General features: G+C 52.2%; 1 protein-coding gene across 1 annotated transcript in view; it reads right to left on the reverse strand.

The window, feature by feature from the left end:
• LOC120857773 (TRIO and F-actin-binding protein-like) overlaps positions 1-15,026 on the reverse strand; it is a 29,260-nt gene extending 14,234 nt beyond the window's left edge. The window contains exons 1-8 of the mRNA XM_040233509.1: positions 14,993-15,026; positions 13,984-14,144; positions 9,690-9,829; positions 9,497-9,629; positions 8,683-8,822; positions 7,231-7,405; positions 5,981-6,152; positions 1-367 (exon numbers count right to left, since the gene is read on the reverse strand). The exon at positions 1-367 is cut by the window's left edge and continues 1,695 nt beyond it. Coding sequence (XP_040089443.1) covers positions 1-367; positions 5,981-6,152; positions 7,231-7,405; positions 8,683-8,822; positions 9,497-9,629; positions 9,690-9,829; positions 13,984-14,144; positions 14,993-15,026 — 1,322 coding nt within the window. The remainder of the gene's footprint in view (positions 368-5,980; positions 6,153-7,230; positions 7,406-8,682; positions 8,823-9,496; positions 9,630-9,689; positions 9,830-13,983; positions 14,145-14,992) is intronic.
• Positions 15,027-21,886: the final 6,860 nt, after the last annotated feature.

A 21,886-nucleotide genomic window follows, 5' to 3' on the forward strand; every position in this document is an offset into this window, starting at 1 on the left:
GTTCTGAGGTTGTCTCGTGGGGCAGCTCTTGAGGGGGAGGTTGCTCTGGGGGTGTTCCGCTGTGTGGAAGAGGTCTTGGGGGCATCCTGTTGAGTAGGTGAGGTTCTGGCATTGTCCCGTTGGATGATTCGAGGGGGAGAGGAGGCTCGGGAGGTCCCGCGTTGTGGGGAAGCAGCCTGGACAGCGTTCCTTGGGGCAGAGCGATGGAGAGAGGAAGCCTGGGAGGTGGCACTTCGAGGACCGCTCTGTGGTGTCACGGGGGAGGCCGGGGTCGGCGCCGACCGGGACCGCTCCAAGGAAAAGTACCCGCTTTCTCCCCGGAGCTTGGCCCAGTGCTGTTCGGCACTTCGGTTCCCACCTCCAGAGCCTAGAGAGAGGACGCAGTTTCAAGGCAAGCGGAGAGGTCCAGGTGGCTCCCATAGCCTACCTTTCCTGGTCCCCTAGGATGGATGACTGGGGCAGACAAGCAGACTGCAGGAGGGCTTAGGTGCCCCTCTCAGGCTGAAGTCAGGAATTTGAAGTTGAAAACCAGGCAGACTCGGACAAACTGGGGTGGGTGGTAGAGCCAAAGGTCACATAGTGACCTTCAGAAAAGAAGCAAACTCTTCAAGAGCAGTTTTGAAAACCGCCTCTGTGAGCCCAGAGAGGAAGAGCTGGATCTCATAGCAGCTACCAACAACTTTCCATTTCTGTTCTACTTTCTGCAATTGGATTCCCAGAACTCCCTCCCTCCCTTCCAGTGAGACTCCTGTGTGATAGCTCTAGAAATTTCTTTTTGTGAACAGGCAGCAATGGCCTCACCTGAGGGGGTTGCTAGAAATGCAGGCTCTCAGCAGCACCACCCCCACCGGGCACACTGCATCAGAATCCACATTTTAATAAGATTCCGAGGCCATCTGCACACATGCCAGAGTTGAAGAAGCCTTAGTCTAAGGGATTCGCGTAACTTCCCTATTCAGGGAGGGACACCCTCACAACCCCCATCCCCATGAAGGGGCAGTATGATGGTGGTATCACCCTCCACCCCTCTCAGTCCCTTGGTCCCCAGGCATATAGTAGCCACCAGCCCTGTGCACATACGTCCCTGGGTTGGTGCTTCAGAAGAGAAGTAAAGGCTGCAGCTTGACGGGACCATGACTGCCTTCACTAAAGGCCATGCTTCAGAGTCCTCTTTTCTGGGAAGTTCCCTGGTGGCCCAGTGGCTGGGATTTACTGCCTTGGCCCAGGGTTCAGTCTCTGGTGGGGGAACTGAGATCCCACGAGCCACATGGCTTAGCCAAAAAACAAAAAAGGAATCCCTCTTCTCCTACTTTGAAACTTCTGCCTCCTCCAAGCTCTCTGAGCTGGTATCACTGAGCCCTGAGTCTCTAGTGCCCTTCAGGGGACTGGAACCACACACAGAGTGGCACTTAAAGTTTTCATTGCTGGGAATTCCCTGGTGGCCCAGTGGGAAGGACTCGGCATTTTCACTGCCAGGGCCCGGGTTCCACCTATGGTCAGGGAACTAGGATCCTGGAAGCCAGCATAGCACTGCCCCCGAGGAGAAAATTTTTTTGCCTGTTGTTGCCTGATGGACTGACGTCCCATGACATTCCAAATCTGCTAGCTTCTCTCATCTACCTCTTCCCACCTCCCCGCTCTCAGCCTCCCTCCTTTTTCACCTGGATGGTTACAATAGCCCTCCAACATGAACACTCCAGGCACAAGGTCATCATCTACCCAGGGAGATCCTTTCGAAAAGCAAACCTAGCTAGTCCACCCCAGCTTACAAGGAGACTGAGAGCTATCTCAGAGGGGAGAAAGTTCACAAGACATGATGATTAAATGCAATGTGGGATTCTGGATTGGGTCCTGCAACAGAAAAGAGACATTTGAGGAAAAGGTGAATCCAAAGAAAGTCTGCAGTGGGAATTCCCTGGTGGTCCAGTGGCTAAGACTCCACACTCCCAATGCAGAGGGCCCAGGTTCGATCCCTAGTCAGGAAACTAGACCCCATGTGCTGTAGCTGAGTTCACATGCCTCAACTAAAAGATTCCACATGCAGCAACTAAGACCCAGCACGGCCAAATAAACACATAAACATTTAAAACAACAAAGACAGTCTGTAGTTTAGTTAACAGTATTGTTACCAGTGTTCATTTCTTAATTTTGATGATTGGGCTATAATTACATAAGATGTCAACACCGGAGGAACCCAAGTGAAGAGTATAATTGAAACTCTCTGTACGATTTTTGCAACTATTCTAAAAGATTTAAAAACAAGCACACAAACCACTTTCGGGGCTCCCAACTGCACTTGAAATAAAACCCAGGCATTTCCCACGGCCAGCAAGGCTCTGCCCGCCTCCGCTGGCCTCCGAGGTCCCTGTGGGCAGGGGCCTCACCCTTTCACTTACAGCTGTGTCTCCTGTGCCTAGTACACCCTAAGTGAGCAGTAATGTTGCGCCACTAGCTTCCAGCTCTGAGCTCTGCCTCGTAGTGGAGCCTCCCCGCCTGGTGAGCCTGGGTGCGGGCTGAGATGGCATTTCCTGCCCCTCCCAGAGGCCCACAGCTGGTTTGGCACCCCAGGCCCGGTTCCTTCCCTTGCCCCTCATCAGCGCATCCTTTGAGCCTGGCCCAACCATGATCTGACTTCATTCCTGCAGCCCCTTCATTGAGCACACGGGGCAGACTATGCAGATGGTCAGGGCATCTGTGTTTTGTCCCTCAGCCAGCCGGGGGCTCGGCACAGCCTGCTCCATCCAGTGTGTTTGCAAACTGGGAGGAGCCCTAGAAGGATGTCAAAGCGTTCCCAGCATCTCGCACCTGGCTGATTCCTCCCAGGCCGTGGCCTCCTGCTGCAATTTGGGAGCTTGCCACCAGGTGGACAGCAGTCACTGCTATCCCATAGTGAGGGTTCCCCCCCACCCACCCCCCTACCCTGTGTTTAAGAGCAAGAAAGCAGATGTCTAGTACAAAATCCCACCAAGATCAAGCCATTCACACTGGGGAGGCACTTCTTCCCACAAGCCTTCTCCCCAGGGCCTGAGAGGGCAGGGCAGTAGGGGTGGGGTGCTGACAAGATCTGATGAATGTTTTTAAAAGATGGCTCAGCTGCTGGAGGGAGAATGGACTGAAGGGGCCTGGCAAAACCAGAGACTGGAGGAGGCTCCAGCAATATCCCCTAGTTTGATCAGGGAGCAGTGGCAGAGACGGCAAAAAGGAGACATATTTTGGAGTGTGTTTTGGAGGTGCTGACCAGAACTGCTGCTGATTGGACATAAAGCATAAGGAGGGACTTCTGTGCTAGTCCAGTGGCTAAGACTCTGAGCTCCCAGTGCAGGGGCCCCGGCTTCAATCCCTGGTCAGGGAACTAGATCCCACATGCCACGACCGAAGGATCCTGCATGCTGCAGTGAAGACTGAGGGTCCTCTGTGCTGCAAGACCCACAGAGGGGGCCAAATAAATAAATAATGTTTTTAAAAAGACCTCATGACAATTCACCTCTAAACCGTCCATGAAAAGTGTTAGTCACTCAGTCACGTCCAATTCTTTGCAACCCCATGGACTGTAGCCCACCAGGCTCCTCTGTCCATGGAATTCTCTAGGCAAGAATACTGGCGTGGGTAGCCATCCCCTTCTCCAGGGGATCTTCCTCACCCAGGGATCAAACCTGGGTCTCCTGCACTGCAGGCAGATGCCTTACTGTCTGAACCACCAAAGAGCCCCTCCGTGTGCACCTCCTGAGTGAGGACAGGCTGCTTCTGTCATCACACTCAGGAAGTACAGCATGGATACAATACATACAGTCCACATTCAAACTTCCCCTCTATCCCAATAACGTCTTTCATAGCTCTTTATTTTCCTATCCCGGATCCAAGCCCGGATACACATGGCATTTCGCTTCCCTGACTCTTTTATTCAAGAACAGTTCCTCAGTCCTTTTTGGTCTTTCATGAAGAATCCTGTCAGTTAGTTTGCAGAATATCCCTCAGTTTGGGTTTGTCTGATGTTCTGTTGGGATTAGAGGCAGGTGATAGATTCTTTTTTTTTTTTTAGCATCCAAACTGGGAAAAGATGCTGTGTCCTCCCCTGTGCACCAGGCAGGGGGACCCAGCCAGTTTGCCCCATGCTAGGATGCTGAGCAACCACTTGGTTAAGCTGGTGTCTGCCAGATCTCCCCATCCTAAGGATGTCTTTTCCCTTCATAATCGATGTGTAATCTGAGGGGTGATACTTTGAGGCCACGGGAATATCCTGTTCCCCAGCAACCCTTCATGCAGGAATTTAGCATCTGCCAGTGATTGTGCCTGAACTAGTTATTCCTACAGTGGCTGCAACAGCCTCTTTATCTGGTTTCTCATCCTGCAGCCTCACCCTGCATCTTTTGCCTCCTTGCCCTAGTGAAACTCTTTTAAGGCTCAGTACCAATGACATCACTCCCCTCCTGAAAAACCTTCCGTGGCTCCCTACTACTTAGAGGAGAAAGTCCAGGGACTTTTCTGGTGATCCAACGGTTAAGAATCTGCCTTGCAATGCAGGGGATGGGGGATCGATCCCTGCTCAGGCAACTGAATACCCCATATGCCTTGGAGTAACTAAGCTTGCATGCCGCAACTCCTGAGGCTGCTTGCCGCAACTAGAGTCTGTGCGCCACAGTGAAAGATCCTGCATGACAACGCAATGAAGAACCCACATGCTGCAACCAAGACCCGACACAGTCAGAGAAATAACAAAGAAAAAATAAAGAAGAACATAGAGACACTTTAAAAAAAGAGAGAGAGAAGAAGAAAGCCCAAACCCCTTGGCTCGAGTCGAGGCCCTGCAGGGTTTGGCCCAACTATACAACCCCCTCTTTGCTGAAGCTGTGCATACCAGGATACTCCCTCGTCACTCCTAGCCTGTACTCAGCAGTTTCCTCAACTAGAGCGCCACGTTCAGAAGGCGTTCCTCTCAGTCCTTCCCTGGCTGGACTGAAGCTCTTTCTGCTCTGCCTCTGTCCCTGCAGCCGTTTCTGCTCTTCCTGTGTCCTGGGCTTCTGATCTCCTGTCTGTTTTCTTTACTGAATGATGAGCTTTCTGGGACAGAGACCATGTCTACCTCCCCCTGAACACCCAGGGTGTCCAGCGTAAGGTCTTACACACAGTTAGTGCACATGTGTTTGATGTCTGAATGCTACAGGGGCCGTGGAAAGCCCAGACTGCCCTGTGGGGTTAGGACATGGATGCCCCATCTGACATCTCCAAATCCTCGCGATGCTGAAGACACGGGCCCGGAGGCAACACAGTGCAGTAGTGATGGAGGGCCCAGCGTCCTGGGTGGACCCGTGTCACAGGCATCAGTGGGCTTGGCCTGACCAGCGTCTTTTGTTTTTCTCTGGAAACATCACCTTAATTTCCTCCAGGCCATCTCCTCTCCCTGAGTCTCAACCATGAGGTTTGCACAGGGGGCTGATCCCATCCCTGGTCACCGGTTTGGGCACAAGAACCATGCTGGGTCCAGGGAGAACCCTTTCTGGGACAGCAGCTACATCACTAGGGAAGACTGTACCCTTTACTGTGGGAGTTGAAAATTAGGTAAGATACAGCCTGCCACTGCTGCTGCTCAGCATGTCATCATCAGGGGAGGATCTGGCTGAGAATTAAGCCAACACAGAAGTAAGCAGAGCAGAGACCAGATTTCTGATGCTGTCTGAACACCTGGATCCAGCCAAACCTGAAGTCATTCCCCTAGACTTTCACTCAGTCAGTTTCTGTCCCTTGTAACCTGAAGATCCTGACCCACCAGTTGTGAGATGATGTATTTAAAGCAAGTTGCATGGCATATTATGTCTGCTCCATAACTATATGGGAACTGTTACTGTTATTGATCTAAGCTGTCAAAATAAGATGTAACCAGGGGCCCATGTGACCAGAAACCTGGCTATCTGGCTCCAAGTTCCCGGGCCATCACCACACCTGTGGTCACAGGGACCAACCTGGCCTGGCAGAAGGTACTTACCCTCCTTTTTCTGGCCTGCAGTGTCTCCTCCTCCCACAGGGGATTGGGTGAGGAGAGGAGGAGCCTTGCGGGCACCATCAGCCCTTGGCTCCTCCTGCGACTTCCATGGGATCATCACGGTGAAGTTGTCCCCACTGGGGGCCTCCTCCAGTCTCTCAACGGTGTCCCAGGCCTGCCCGAGAAGGGGAGGAGAAAGTCTGTTTGGAATGCAAAAAGAAAGAGCCCATGGCCTGCACTCCCCGCGTGAGACGGGTAGATGGAAGGGAAAGGAACTGACATTGAAAGAGCACCTGCTGTATACTCAGGACTGTGCTGGGATCTTCAATCGACCCTGTGCAGTAGGTACGTCCACTGGTGCTAAGACTTTGCCCAAAGTCACACAGCTGGGAAATGGTTTATATGGGAGGAGACTCGTACCCAGAGCAGTCAGACTCCACATGATAGCAGGGCCTTGGTATAGGGGCCCCACCCCAGAGACATTCTAGAGTCCCCAGAGAAGTAGGTGTGTTCAAAATCTAGCCCCACTGCTTCCCAGATGTATGGCCTCAAATAAAATGATTCTCTTCTCTGAGACTCAGATTTCCTGCCCCAAGTCAGGGCCATGAAAGTCTCTGCCTCAGAGAGGGGTGGTAAGACTTCCCAGGACACTGCCCACGGGCTGGGATGTTTTATTCTGAATCTTCTCACTTTCCCTTATGCTTTCATGGACAGTTTGCCTCTTGTGGCCCAGGACAGACCTTTGAGGGCTGAATGTCCCTGGAAGTTCCCCTGAGTCTCCTCTTTTCCCAGCTAAATGGCCACCCCACCACCACCCTATCCTTGCCAGGCCCCCCAGCCTGCTCTCTTTCCTCTGATCCTCGGAGATCTATGCCAGGGCTGGTTATGAGGTTGAGCAGTGTGTGACCAGGGCAGGGCCCAGGGCCAGTCTCACTCTTGCTCTGGGCACCACACCCAACATCCCAGCCTCTGTGAGCTGAGAGATTTTGGCAGCCGGAGCCCGTTGGTGATTCACCAGGAGCTGAAATGCCTGCTTCCATCTTGTCATAGCCAGACCTTCAGCCCCACTTGGCCGGCCCTGCAGAGTCCCCGCCCCTCCATGGGCAGCCCAATATGCTGGCTAAGTCTGCAGAGGACCTGGGCTCCCCTCCCTGGTGTGAGAGGCTCAGCCCTGTCTGGAGGCTTGGGCGGGATCCCAGGGCTGGCCTGGGGCTGACACCTGCTCTTGCCCTAGCCTCCCGCCCCCATCTCACCACCAATGATGAGTTGCTGGTATCATCAGGGGCTTCACTGGTGCCAGAGTCAGGGCTCTTGTTGAAGCTGCCACACGGGGAGGAGGCCAGGCCCTCCAGGTAGGGAGCTGCCTCAGGTTCCCGGCTCCTGGAAGCAGCTGTGAAGCCCTCTGCCAGGAGCCCTGCTGGCGGGCCTCTGGGAGAGGAGACAGACTCATGACTTTTTCCCTCAAAGTAATAGGAGTTAAGGAGTAACACGCCACCACCGCTCAGGTACACACACAGCCCATGTTTGGGCGGAGGAGAAAGCTAACACCAAGGGCTGTCTGTGCTCCACCCTTCACAGGGCCTATCTTGTTTAGCTCCAAAAGCCTCCCTTTTAAGTGAGTGTAATGATTCCCATTTTACAGATGAAGAAACTGAAGCTCACAGAAGTCAAGGGACTGGACAAGGTCACAGAGCTAGGAAAAGGCAGAAAAGCATTGTGACTCGGGGCTGTGGCCCCAGCCCTAACCATGTCCCTGGAGCAGAAGAGAGAATCCCAAGCTCGGTAAGACTAAGAAGTCAGGATAGTGCTGGGCTAATGGGGGGCTTTGAGAGGTAGCAGGGCTCCCGGGGAAGTGACAGGGCCACCAGTCTGGATACCAGGAAGGGGGCTGTAAAGAAAGCCCTGCTTTAAAGAAGCCAGTAGGTTAGAGCTGTCTTTATCCCCAAAGAGTGACCCACAGATCAGCCTGTGAGATAGAAAAGGGTGATGACCCTTAAAAGAGGCCTGTGATCAAATAAGTTTGAAATACATTACGTACTTCTACCTTCCCCACCCAAAAGCACAACGCATGCTAGCAAACTAAAACCTCTGACAAGTCCTGCAAAAAAAGATACTCAAATTTGTTTATCCCAGACTTGCTGAAACATTTGAATTCAGCACTGTCTTGTTTTTAAATAGGAACACACAGTCCCAAAACAATGCTGATGTGATTCAATAACTCTTTAAAAACAGGGAAACTGAGGTATAAAAAGAGGCCAAAACTTGCTTTTAAGTTCCCGCAGCCCATCAGGGAGGGAGCTGAAGCTAGAACTCAGGTTTCAAGACTCTCAGCCACGCCCTCCAAGGCACCATGGCCCCAAAGCGGGACTTCAGTCCAACTGAGGCCCGGGGTGGAGACAGCCTGGAGCAGTGCATGGTCAGATAGTTTCGTGATAACAAGTGCCCCTGGGTGCGAGACTGTTTGTTTAATCTTTTAAAGCAAAAAGAACCAGGAGATGTGAGCAGGCTCTGGGCCATGCCCACGAAGGGTGGGTACACAGCTGCTTCATCCCCCAGAGGAATGTGCCCACTGCTCCTGTGCCCAGGCCAAGTGGACGGACCATGTGACCCACACCAGCAGTCATCACAGGCAGAGGCTGCCATCATGAAGGGGTGCGGGCATCCTACCCTGGGAACCCCTCCTCAGGCCCCAGTGTCCTACCCACCTCTCAGGCTCTGGCCCACGGCCTGGACCCACCACAGACTGGCAGCTGGAGGTCGGGGTGCTGAGCGAGTCCTCAGGGGCAGGCCGGCAGCGGGGCAGGTCGCAGTAGGGCACCTCAGCGCTCGAAGGCCTCCCAGGCTCCTAAGACAGAGTTGGAGAGGAGGCAGCTCACGGCCCACGTGGGGGCTCCCCTCCCCCTGCGCAGCCCCTCCCCCCACCAGGCGGTGTGGAAGTCTCCAGACAGCTCCTTGGGGATCTCTGCTTCTCAAGGAGAGCTGTCCGTCAGACTGGAAGCTTCCCTGGGGACCCAAGCTGGGGACTGGCAGAGGTACAGGGTGTGTGCATGCGCACATGTATGTAGGTATGTGTTCGTGTAAATTCCTGTGGTGTGTGCAAGGATTCGCATGTGCACGTACGTGTGCATGGCCAGTGGGTACGTTGGTGCGTCTGTTTGCAGAGTGCATATACATTTGTTTATATGTGTTTATAAACACATGCATCAACATACCCACTAGATTTGTGTAACAAGCAAGCCTCTGTGTGTTGGCACACATGTGTGAGTGTGTGCCTGAGGATGTGAAGCGCACAAAAGGATCCCAAAGGGTCTTCTGTCACCAAGAGACATGGATGAGGACCGAGGGGGAGGGGGAGGATCAAGTTGACCAGAGAATGTAGGAAAATGTCTAAGGGAGGAAGAGATGGGAAAGGAGACCTTGGAGAAAAGGAGAGAGACGCCCTCCAAAAGGAGAGTCTGGGGCTCCAGGGCTGGAAGGTCAAGGTCCCAGGAGTGGGGGCGGGGCCCCTGAGCCAACTACCGACTCCTCGCTGCCTCCAGCCTTGAGCAGGGCCACACCTGTGAAGGCAGTTGCTGGGCTCACCCAGGGGGAACGGCTGCTCACCTCTGGGATGGCCCCCCCATTTTTCCCCATCTCCTGGGGTGGCAGGGCCCTCCCTCAGTAGGGGAGACAGCGGCCGAGGCACTCTGCACCCCGCCTCCTCTCGGGTTACCTGGGCGGCGGGCTCCGGTGGTGGCGGCTGTCGGCTGTCAGCACCTTTGTCCCCGGGGGGCTCCAGCTCAGGCCCCCGCGCTGCCGCCCTCCCAGGCCCCGACTCTGGGCCGTGGCGGCGGCGGCTGAGGCAGCAGAAACCTTAGAGGGCCCAGCTGTGGGAGCAGGGGCCCCTCATTACTGTTTTATAAGCCGGGGCCCAGCCAAGAACAATGCAGGACATGAAACCGCAGGAACCCGATCCTCGAGGCTCACCTGAGAGCAGGGGCGGGCGGGGGGCCTGGGCATGGGCTCCCTGGGGACCCTGGAGCCCAGAACCAGGGCAGAGGCTACAGCCCCAGGATGGGCACAGAGTCTCCGGGTTCCAGGGAGGCCACCCCTAGGGGACCTGGGCAGTGCCAAGGAGTGGGCTGGAGTGTCTGCTGAGCCAAGCTGAGCCAGAGAATGCCTGGCTGGGTTCAGTTTCACCCCCTGCCCCAGAGCCAGATTCTGATCAGCACCCGGTGGCAGGAGGTGTCAGAACTGCAGCCCAGCCTGGCGCCTTGGCTGCTCTGGGGACCTTGCCACGTGAATGAAGAGGGAGCGGCTCCTGGGGAATTGTCAAGGGGTCCCAGCCCAGCTGGGGCCACCAGGACCCCCAGTTTGTCATGGTACCTGCTCCCTGCTTTTACCTCCAGCCCCATCACTACCCCTCACCCGCACGAGTAGGCCCAGCAGCTAGTCCCCAGCTCTGATTTACTGTCTGGCGGGTCAGCACGGGCTCTGTTTCTGGCCTCAGACAGACATCAGGCCCAATCCTGGCGCCTCTACTTCCCAGCTGAGTGACCTCGGCCTAGTGACTTCCTGCTCTGAGCCTAGTTTGCTCATCTATAAAGTGGAGGTAATTAATGGACCCACCTCCTAGGGGTGTTATGAGAATTACATCAGTTAATGAGTAAAAGGCTTATAACACTGCCTGGTCTGTACATATTAAATATCATAAACAATGTAAAAACATTCGATGGAACTTTATTAGTGTTAAATCAATAATATGTTAAATACACTTAAGAATAGATGCATTGAAAAGGAATATGTGGAGTCTGACATACAGCAAGACCCTTGCATTTAGCCCCTCACCCCTCCATCCAGAACCTGGCCATGACCTGGTCAAGACTGTGTGACTTCCAGGGATAAGCCCGCCCGCACTTTTCAACCTGGGAGACTCAGCTGAGAGCAGAGCAGAGAGGCATCCAGAGCCTAGGAGCCTAGAGGAGCTGAAGTAAGCTTCTGGGAAAGGGTTCTGGGGCCTGGGGCCATTTCTGCATTTCCTTTAAAAAAAAATTCTCTATTTTATTTTAATGTATCTATTTTTGGCCATGCCCCATGGCGTATGGGGTCTTTAGTTCCCCACCAGGGATCAGACCCCATGCCTCCTGCCTTGGAAGCTCCGTGTCTTAACCACTGAACTTTCAGGGGAGTCCCTGCATTTTCCAACATAGGTGAAGACGTCAGAACTGGCTCTAAGCCCAAGTGATACATTTATCAGGCCCCTCAGGGACGAGTTTGCTCCACGGTGTAATTAAGGATCCAGCTGGGAAATGCACAGCTCCATCCATGCCAGGGGGGTGCTTTTTTAACACACAGATTTTGTGACTCCACATGTTTGAACCTGTTCATCTGTGAGCAGGGCTTTCATCAGTGCTAGATCCTGATGACTCGAAAGCCTCTATCTTCCGCTGAGTCTGGTTCCTGAGCTCGTTATAGTAAGTAAAGCCCCCTCATCCTCACTGTGTCCCCCAGGCACCTCGCACTTACCACCCCAAACAACTCCAAACAAACCTCTTATCCCAGGAACCCTGCCCCAGGAAAAAACTTAGCAGTCAGCCATGTTCTGGCCCCTCACGTTACTCAGTGGCCAAATCCTTTACATTCTCCTATTCAGTTAGTTTTGAAATGTGTCCATTTGTCTCCATCCCCAGATCTCCGCCATCTCTGATGAGAGTAATCGCACCTTTTCCTCTTTGGTCACCTGGCTCACTCACACTCTGCTGTCCATTCGTTGTCCTGCAGTCAGAGTGACTTTTGAAAATGCAAATCTGATCACATGGCTCCCGGGTTTAAAATCTTTAGTGGTTCCCCATGCCTCTCAGGGAAAAGTCTAACATCCCCACAAGGCTGGTGAGACCAGCTCTCCACCCCACTCTCCATCCTTGGCTTCTCTCCCTTCTCAAGTGTGCCTCCTACTTTCTGCCTCAGGGCCTTTGCACACACTGTTTCCCTCCTCTTCCCCCAGCTTCACTGGCCATGCCCTCATAGTCCTCACCAGGCAGCTAAAATATCATTCACTTGGAGTAACATTCCCCAATACCCTACCTTTTATCTTCATGCCACTTGCTGTTCCTTTACAACATTTATCTCAACCATCATGAACTATTTGCCTGATTACTTTGTCTCCATTTCTCTTGCTTGACTACAAACCTCATGAACCAGAAACTCTGTCTGTTCTATTTAGCACTGTTTCCCCAAATCTAGCATAATGCCTGACAAATTTTAAGCACCTCTTCAGGACTTCCCTGGCAGTACAGTGGTTAAGACTCCATGCTTTCACTGCAGGAGGCAAGGGTTTGATTCCTGGTCAGGGAACTAAGATCCCACATGCCATGTGGTACATCCATAAAATTTAAAAAGTAAAAGAAGAAAAAAAGCACCTCTTCAATACATGTGAACACACGGGATGGCCCAAGGTCTCATCTGGGAAGGGGTAGGACTGAGACTAGCAGTCAGATGTGTCTGAACCCAGGTTCCTGCTCCTGCTCCAAGTTTGCCATCCCCCCACCCACTGGGAGAAGGTCATCTGCAGGGGAGACGGACTCAGAGGGCTTTCAAGCATCTGCTTCCTGAACTTGAGGCTGAGGGCTGGGGAGCTATTTTTGGCAGTATCAGGACAGGTAGAAAAGAATCTCCCAGGTTTATTTTTCTGGTTGGGAAGATGGAAGAAAGGAAACTAGTGTGTACTGAATTAGCCACATGTGACTTGGGCTACGCAGGGCTGGATGCCCTGAGGGAAAGGATTTGTTGCCCCACTTTACCCATCAGGAGAGTGAAACCAGAGAGTGAATCCAATGACTCATGGTCACACAGCAGGTGAATGGCAAACTAGGACTGGAACTCTGGTCTGCCGGCTCCAAAGCTGAATAGCAACTCCCTTATAATGACCACTTCTCAGAGCCTAATGCTTGCATGGAGACGGCCACCAGGCTCGAGGGGCACTGGGAATAGCAGAGTCATTAGGAGGTCAGCATCAAGCACTCTTGAAGAGTCATGGCCCCATGCTTCTTATAACCCCAGGTTTACACAGACCAGGGCTGAGCCTAAAACTTCATCCATCACAGAGTGAGAAAATGCCTCCCCTTTCACTCCTCCAGTACCTTCAAGGAGAAAGCCCTCAGTGGATATGGGGTATCTATAATGCCTAACACCTACCAATCTCCCTTTTAACAGACAGACAGCAGGACCCAGGCTCAGAACCCCTTTTTTAAAAAAATTTTGGTCACCCTACTTGGCATGTGGGATCTTAGTTCCCTGACCAGAGATCAAACCAGCACCCTCTGCAGTGGAAGCACAGAGTCTTAACCACAAGACTGCTGGGGAAGTCCCAAGCTCAGAGCCTTTAGCCTATAACAATACTTCCTGGTTAGAATTTAATGGCATTTCTGACTTTCTTTTTCCTTTTCCTTTCTTTCCTTTTAACCTTCTATGTGAAGGACATGATCTTAGTTTTCTGTCTGTGGTGGTGATGTAAACTTTTGTTTTAGTACAAGTTTAAAAAAGGGCATGGATTTAAAGAATAATACAGCAAGTAATGGGCTTCCCAGGTAGCGTTAGTGGTAAAGAACACGCCTGCCGCAGGAGACATAAAAGACGCAGACTCGATTCCTGGGTCAGGAAGATCCCCTAGAGGAGAGCATGGCAACCCATTCCAGTATTCTTGCCTGGAAAATCCCCATGGACAGAAGAGCCTGGAGAGCTACAGTCCACAGAGTCGCAGAGTCAGACACAACTGAAGTGACAATACAGCAAGAAATAGCTTATCTGAGGCTTGGCAAAAAATGATAAGAGCAGGAGGAGAATGACTGGCATTCGGGAAACATGACCATGGTTCTACCGCCTCACTGTACAGACTGGGAAAACTGAGGTTCTGACCACAAGGAAGGTCAGTGTCTGGGTTCAGCTGCAAGTTAGTGGCCCGGCCAAGCACCCACATCATAGACTCCCTTGTCCCAAACCACCCCAACCACTCCGGGAAGCCTACCCACCTGGTGCCTTGCTCTCTGGGCCTCCTCAGGGTGGCAGCAGTCCTGACAGCAGCTCTGGGCCAGCACAGCAGCTTCAAAGTGTTCGTAGGGGGCATTTCCAGCCACCCCCTCCATATCAATTGAGTCAGGCCAAGGCAGCTCCTTCAGCCCGATGGTGCGGCCTGGGAAGAATGGCAGGGGGAGGCAAAGACCAGCTGACCTGAACTCCAGCCCTGGTTTAATCCCAGACAGCCAAGGACCAAGGAAATGAGGTTATCCATCAATTCTTTCATCTGTTCGCTTATTCACTCAACAAACACTCATTAAGCACCTCCTAAGCACCAGGCACTCTGCCAAGCATTTGACATGTGATTTCTACTCATTACTGCAGTGTTGCTCGAAGTGTATTTTGAGGACCCTGCGTTAGACTCAGCTGAGCTGCTTATAAAATGCATATTCCCAGTTCCTTCCCTGATCCACCCATTCAGAATCTCTGGAGATAAGACACACAAGGCATTTACACAATGCAATTTATACAAGTCTCCTAGGTGATTCCAATGCACCCCAAAGTTTCAGTGCCCTTGACTTACAGTTAACATGCATTGTAGATAAAATGAATGCCAATTTCAGATGAGGCAGCTAAGTCTCACAGAGATTCCATAACTCACTTGAAGTCCCAGTGGCTGAACTGGATTCAAACGCAGGCTGTGTGTCTCCCTGCACTCTCAGAGGTGGGCATGAGGGACACTGGATCACACTGTCCACTCACACAGATCCCCTGGGAGACCCTGGGAAGAGAGGCAAGTGGCCAGCCAGGTATTTTCAGAGTTGAGGACAAAATCAGGGATGAAAGTGAACAACATAAGGTCACACAGCAAGTCTGGAAGAGCTCAGCCAAAGAGAAACCCTGGAGTTGTGAGGAGCACCAGGCTTTCCCCGTTGGGCTCCACTGAGGGCTCCAACCCCATGCCCTGGCAGGGAGGCAGGGGAGCCCCACTAGAAGAGTGTGACTTGAAGATGCTCTTCTCACCCCCATCAAGGGGGGTGGAGTGAGAGTAATCCATATCCCCAAGCACACATGCACCTTACCGTGCCCTCAGGTCAGCAGCTCATACCTGTCAAGTTTCCACCAAAGTGTCCCAGGGGATCTGGCCTTAGTTGCCAATCTCAGCGGAGACCTGGGGGATTTCACATCCTCCCCTGGGGCAACCAGGGAGAAGATTCCTGGCTCCTTGACCATCAGACCTGGGGAAGTAGATGGGCACTGAGGGGGCTAGGGAGCACCCACTAGCCCTTGGTTAGCCCCGGGGTCTCTAATCCACCCAGGGCCGTTATCTCTCCTTGTCCTTCCCTGCTCCCAGTGGTGGAGGTGGGGAGTGGGGTGGGGGACGCATCGGTGTTGCCCAGTCTGGGCGGTTCCTTCCTGATCCCGCCACATAAAGGAGCCTCAGACGAGAACGCTGCATATTTCCCTGCGGGCGAGTGTGGGGTGCTCAACCACACGTGCCCTTCACCGATCCTGCGTCCTCCTCCCACCCCCAACCAATTAAGAACCCTTCTCTAAAATGCACTTTAGGTGTGGATACAATGAGAAACCTTCAGCGGACATGCATGCCCCACCCGGAGAATGGATCCCTGGACCTCTCTCCATCCAGCTAGTCAGACAGTCCCTCCCCGTGTCCCTCACTCCTCTACCTTTCCTCACTAGCCTCCCCTTCCTTCTCACCTTTCCGCTCGCGGTACTAACCTCGGCTCGGGTTTCCACACACAGTGGGTGCCGGGGTGGGGTGCCAAGGGTCACAGCCTCTCTATTTTAACAATGAATCAGAACGTTGCCCGGGAGGTGGGCGAAGACCACGCCTCTGCCGCTCTCGCATAGGTTCTCCCTAGGTGCTTCATTTACATGAAGAGTGTGGGATTGGACAACCCGAGGGCAAGGGGCGGGGCGGGGGCGGGGCGGAGGCGGGCGGAGCCCAGATGTCTCCGAGTGCGGGACCCGCCGCACGTTTAGCCTGAGCAGCCGCGTCAGGGTTCCCAGGGGGCTCTCGGGGCGGCTGGCACTGGCGAGCCTGGATCTTTCTAATCTCTTTCCCTTCGGTTCATTCCCGCCGCAGTTCCCTAGTCTGGCTTTAGCCCATACCTTGGGCTAGAGACTTAATCTCTCTGTGCCTCAGTTTTCTAATCTATAAAATGGAAGTAGTAACTGTTGAGGACGAAATGAAAAGCCCAGGAGTTTTCAACTATTTGCACATTCATTTGCACACTTCCGTTGATGTGGAGCTCACTCATAAAATGCCCAGCTCCTCCTTTTAAGAAAATATGCCTTCTTTTTAAAGCTGACACTCTGCACTGTGTGTCGGCTCCTATTCCAAAATCTTTACATCTGTGAGGATGTAGTAACCTGAAGGATTCAGTACCAAGGTCCTCATTTCACAGCAACTAGGATCAGAGAAATTAACTAACTCATCAGCGTAACCCAGCTAGTAAGTGGCAGAACCAAGACTAAAATCCTGGTGTGTCTGGACTCTGCTGGTTGCTACAGAGCATCTTCAGTCACTGATTTTTTCAGACACTTACAGGTACCTTGTACATGCCACGCCTGTGCTGGGCACCAGGGAAATGGTAACGTGAACAAAGTTTGGCTCCTTCTGAAAGGGCACACCCACTGACTAGTGAGAGAGACGGACATCTGAACAGGTCATCCTGGCTTGGGATGGAGTGAATGAAACCACATCTCATAACAAGGATAATGATCTTTCTGCTCAGCCCCAATCACTGTAAGCAAAACAGGGAGCAGTCGGCCTTTAGCACTTCTTGGCTGTGTGACCTTGAGACAGTTACTTGATCTCTCTGAGCTGGGGGTGAGGTGGGTGCTTGGTTTGAGTTTGAAGCTCAGATATGGCCCTCTACCCACCATCAAGCAGTAAAACCAGGAGCCAGCTCAGGGTGGCACTACTGACAGTTCAATTCATTCAATACTTACGGAGCCCCTGCGTTGTCAGTTGTATATGCTGAGGACTCATCAGTGCACAAAAGAGCTAATCTCCTGTTTTCAGGGCACTTACATTCTAGTGGAGACAAACAGACCTCAGACAAGATAAATAAGCAATATATGGAGTGTACTGGCTGGTGGTAGTGCTAAGGAGAAAAATGAAGCTGGGGTGGGGGTGGGGTTGGAAGTGGCTGGTGTGGGGAGGGAGTCACTTCTTTTTGGGGGGAAGGACTTTTATTTTTATCCTTTTTTTTTAACTGGAGGATAATTGCTTTATAGTGTTGTACTGGTTTCTGCCATACATCATGTCAGAGAAGGCAACGGCACCCCACTCCAGTACTCTTGCCTGGAGAATCCCATGGTCGGAGGAGCCTGGTGGGCTGCAGATCATGGGGCAGCGAAGAGTTGGAAACGACTGAGCAACTTCACTTTCACTTTTCATTTTCATGCATTGGAGAAGGAAATGGCAACCCACTCCAGTGTTCTTGCCTGGAGAATCCCAGGGATGGGGCAGCCTGGTGGGCTGCCATCCATGGGGTCTCACAGAGTTGGACACGACTGAAGCGACTTAGCAGCAGCAGCAATACATCATGAATCAGCCATAGATATACACATCTCCTTGCTCTTGAACTTCCCTCCCGCACAGGGCATCACTTCTTAGATAAGGTGGTCGTGGAAGGCCTCTCTGAGACGGTGACCTTTTACCTAAGACCTGGAGAAGACAAGCCCAAGTGAGCCTGCAGGTCCCAGGAAGAGTGTTTCAGGCTGAGGGGACAGAAGCAGTGAGCCTGGAGTGGAAAGAATAAGAGGGTGAGGGGGAGAATCAGTGGGCAGGGTTGGTGGGCTGTTCTGTATCTCTGGAGCCTGCCTGGTTGTACTTCTCCAAGGCAGGGGAAACCATGGGGGGTTGGGCAGCAGTCAGGGTCCTGAAGGAGGCAGGAGGAGGAGGCTGGGAAGCCAAGGGTGTGTTGGGAGGAGCGAAGGAGGCTGTTTGAGGAAGCCCCCTCCTGTAGGGGACAGTGGTAGTTTCAGCCCTGATATGGGAAGGCCAGCTACAGCCCCATTATATAGACAGGAAACTCAGACTCGGTTCCTCGATGACAGTGCCTGGTCTAAAAACATACTCTGAGTTCTGTGGGGTGGCTCAGGGCATGATGGTGGCAGCCAGGCAGCATCACCTCTTGTCACCATTTCGCCCAGTCTCCCATTCCTCTTTCAGATCCCTAAAGAGTCTGTGCCTGCTCGCCTCCACCCCTCTGTTCACACCATTCCCCTGGGCCCAGATAACCTCTTCAGAGATCTGGGGAAGCAGAACAATAAGTGACAGTTCTAACACCCTCTATCCTTCTGAGCCTCAGTTTCCTCACTATTCAAGCAGGAATGATCATCTCAGGCCTCCTGGTTCACCAGCCTGTTGGAGAATCATGTGGTCTCGGCAGGCAAGATAGTGATGAACGGGGCTGTGACCCAACTGAGCATGGGTAGGAAGGCATGAATCTCTGAAGGGGTCATCAGGGCAGGCTCCAACCCAAGACTACCCTGTGAAGTAGGTGGTGATTCAAAGCCACCAGGCTTGTTTTTACTGGAGAAGCTGAAAATCTGAACATTTAGATGAAACCTCAAATTTTTAAAATATGGCTAAGTCAAATTGCTTTTAAACACTGTGTGAGTAACCAAATGAATCCTCAGGACTTTTTCATGCAGTGTCTCTGGAATGGTAAATCACAGATTGTCATCCAATAGCAATGACTTGGGACTTCCCTGGTGTCTCAGCAGTAAAGATCCCCTGAACAGGTCATCCTGGCTCAGGATGGAGTGGGCAATGCGGGAGACGTGGGTTCAATTCCTGGGTTGGGAAGATCCCCTGGAGAAAGAAATGGCAACCCACTCCAATATTCTTGCCTGGGAAATCTCATGGACAGAGGAGCCTGGTGGGTTACAGTCCATGGGGTCTCAAACGAGTCGGACACGACCTAACAACTAAACAACAAGAAGTGATGATTTAAACGCCACCCCCTCCAGGACGCCCTCCCTGGTTACTGCATACCTGAGGGAGGGCTCCCTCTGCCAGGATCTTGGGCATGACGCCCGTTGTGCCTAGGATGTCTTTCACATTGTCGACCTCGTGAGTGGCGCCCCCTGGAGGCAAGATCCTGGATCTCCACTTTCCATTTCTCAGGCCTTCTTCAGCCAGTCTGGCAGTGTTAGTGTATGTATCTAGAGCATGACGTATGTGAGGAAGGACCCACGACTTGGGCATACTTATGTTCTGGGTCTTTCCCTGGAGATGTACATGTGCCCAGCCAGAGACCACCTACAGCTTAAATCCCAGCTCAAACAGAGAGACAGTGAATAGTTAGAATTCAGCTAAAGTCACGTCCTGGCACACATCAGGGTGGGGTGGGGGTCACCCCTGCCTCACCTGCAAAATGGGCTCAATGGAATTGCCTACCCTGTGGGGTTACCATGAGAACTCGGTGAGTTAAACCAGGTAAAGAGGGGCTGGTAAACAGTGAGTAGCTCAACGAATGTTTTCTCTCTCTTCAAGTCTCCTCCTCTCCATCCCCATAGAGACAGTTCAGGGAATGTAAGTCCCTGGAGGGCAGGGACCACCCTGTTCTGCTCAGTGCTGAGTGTGCAATAGTACTTTACTAAGCACTTCCTTAATGGTGCTCAGTAAATACTTGGTTCCAGTCTTCCTCACACCCTCCAGTGTTCCCTGACCATGCCATCAGGGAGATTTCTCTCAAATGAATCACTGACTTTGACTCTCCTCAGGCTAAACCCCCTCCCCAACTCAGGGACTCCTGCTGGGCACCAGATAAGGGTCCAGATCCTTAGCTCAGCATCTGAGACCCTTAAGGTTCTGGTCCCTTCAGGCCTCTGAAGATTTCTCCTCTCCTCTGACCACCCCTCTCCAACCTCTGCTACCCAAGGGCTCTCTGCCTGCCTGCCCATCCCCTCTCCCATCCACCTGGCCAAGCCATCTTTAAAGACTCATGTCAACGTCACCTCTTCACTGTTCTGTGCCCCACCCCCGGGCCTATACATCAAACCCTGACCTCCAGGGTGAACTCCATGTGTCTGTCTCTCCCATGAGATGTGAGGGTCATGTCTTATTAGTTCTAACAGGGTAATCTGAGACTCAGTCTTCTCATCTGTCAAATGGAGCTAGTACCATGTCACAATACTGTTGTGAGTTGATAATGTCACTAGCACATTGGAGGCGCTTGATAAATTTGTTTCCTATCCTCCTTCATCTGATTATTTGCCAGTCATGGTGACTAAGAGAAAGGGAGAGAGCAAAGTTCACTGGACAGGGAAGGTTTCAGCAAAGGCCTGAGGGAGATGATTGTGGTGAGGAGCAAAAACTAGATTTAGAAACTTGCAGACAGGCAAGCATGGCACTAGGGCCGAGAAAATTCTCAAAAAGATTATTTCAAGCATTATATGAGAACACTGGTGGGGAGGGGGACTGAGTTCAGTGTAATCCAGCCAGAACTGGATGAAAACCTAGGGGCTCCAGTCCTGTGCGGGGGTAGACACACAGAAATGACCAACACAAACTTCCCACTCTGCTCAGGGAACCCAGTTAGAACATGATCGGTGTTTAAAAGGAAGAAACACAAAGTATACCTGGAGCCCAGATGAAGAAATGACTAATTCCCAGGGGTCGGGGAAGGCTTCCCAGAGGAGGCAACTGAGAGCCAAGGAGAGCGGGACAGGCTGAGGGCAGCCTGTGAACACCTAAAGAAAGGGCTTCTATAGTGTCTGAAGGAGGCAGATGCTTGTTCAGAACAGGACTTTGCTAAGATGGATCTGCTCATGAGAGTAGGGAGTGAGCACCCTACACCAGGGTGAATTGGGAACCTCTCCCCAGAACCATCCACATAGCCAAAGGGAGGGCAACAGCTCAAGTCTAGGGAACATCAAGGTCAAGGGAATTTTTTTTTTTTCCATATTTATTTAGTTGGCTGCACAGGATTTTGGTTGCAGCATGCAGGATCTAGTTCCCTGACAAGGGATTGATTGGGGTCATGGAGCCTTAGCCACTGGACCGCCAGACAAGTCCCAGGATCCAGAGGATTTTGGAACAGGAAGCTAAGGCTTCCCTGACATCCAGTCCCTCTCCTCCTCAGTTCCAGACCCACAAGGCGGCTCCACCTGGCCTCCTCACCCTAAGCTCCCAGGGAGAATCAGGCCACCCCAAAACCAGAGCCTACTGCTGAGCTGAGGCCTGGCTCCTGGTAACTACGGCCATGGCTTTACTAGCACAGGCCTGACACATCAGGAAACTCCAGTGTAGCAACAGGAATGGATAAGCCTCTGCTATGGCTTTAGTTCCATGGTTGGATCCCCTCCAGACAGCCCTTTACATTTCTGGCTCCTGTAGGAGACTGCTGCTTGCACCCCAATACCAACCCCCTTTCAGCAACACAGTCCCCAATTCTTAGGTGGGTACATGGCCCTCCAGAACAAGCCACGCTCCTCAGCATTCCTGGCAGCTAGAAGTTCCTTCTTCCTTCTGTCCTAAAGCCTTTGCTGCCTGCCTAATAGCACAAGCACCATGTGTTTCTAAAAGGAGGGACCTGACTTTCATTCCTTCTTCCTTTCTGTAGCTGAGGCAGATATGATGGCTGAAGCTCAGGCAGCCATCTCAGACCACGAGGTAGAACCCGTGTGTTGAAAACGGCACAAAACCAAAAGCTAAAAGCCTGCCCTCTCAGCTTCAGGCTCACTGCCTTCCATTTCTGTTAACCTGAGAACTCTAGTTTTATATAAGCCAGTTATTTTTAAATCTTGTTTCACATTATATGTAGCTAAATCTAGTCTTTCCTGATTAAACTCCTAAAGGCCTCAAACCATAGGGCCTGACAGATCGACAGTGACAGGAAGATTTCAGGTAGAACATGCAAAGTTCTCCAGAGGGTT

The sequence above is a fragment of the Oryx dammah genome, unplaced genomic scaffold (genome assembly GCF_014754425.2).
Source record: "Oryx dammah isolate SB20612 unplaced genomic scaffold, SCBI_Odam_1.1 HiC_scaffold_29, whole genome shotgun sequence".
NCBI lineage: Eukaryota > Metazoa > Chordata > Mammalia > Artiodactyla > Bovidae > Oryx > Oryx dammah.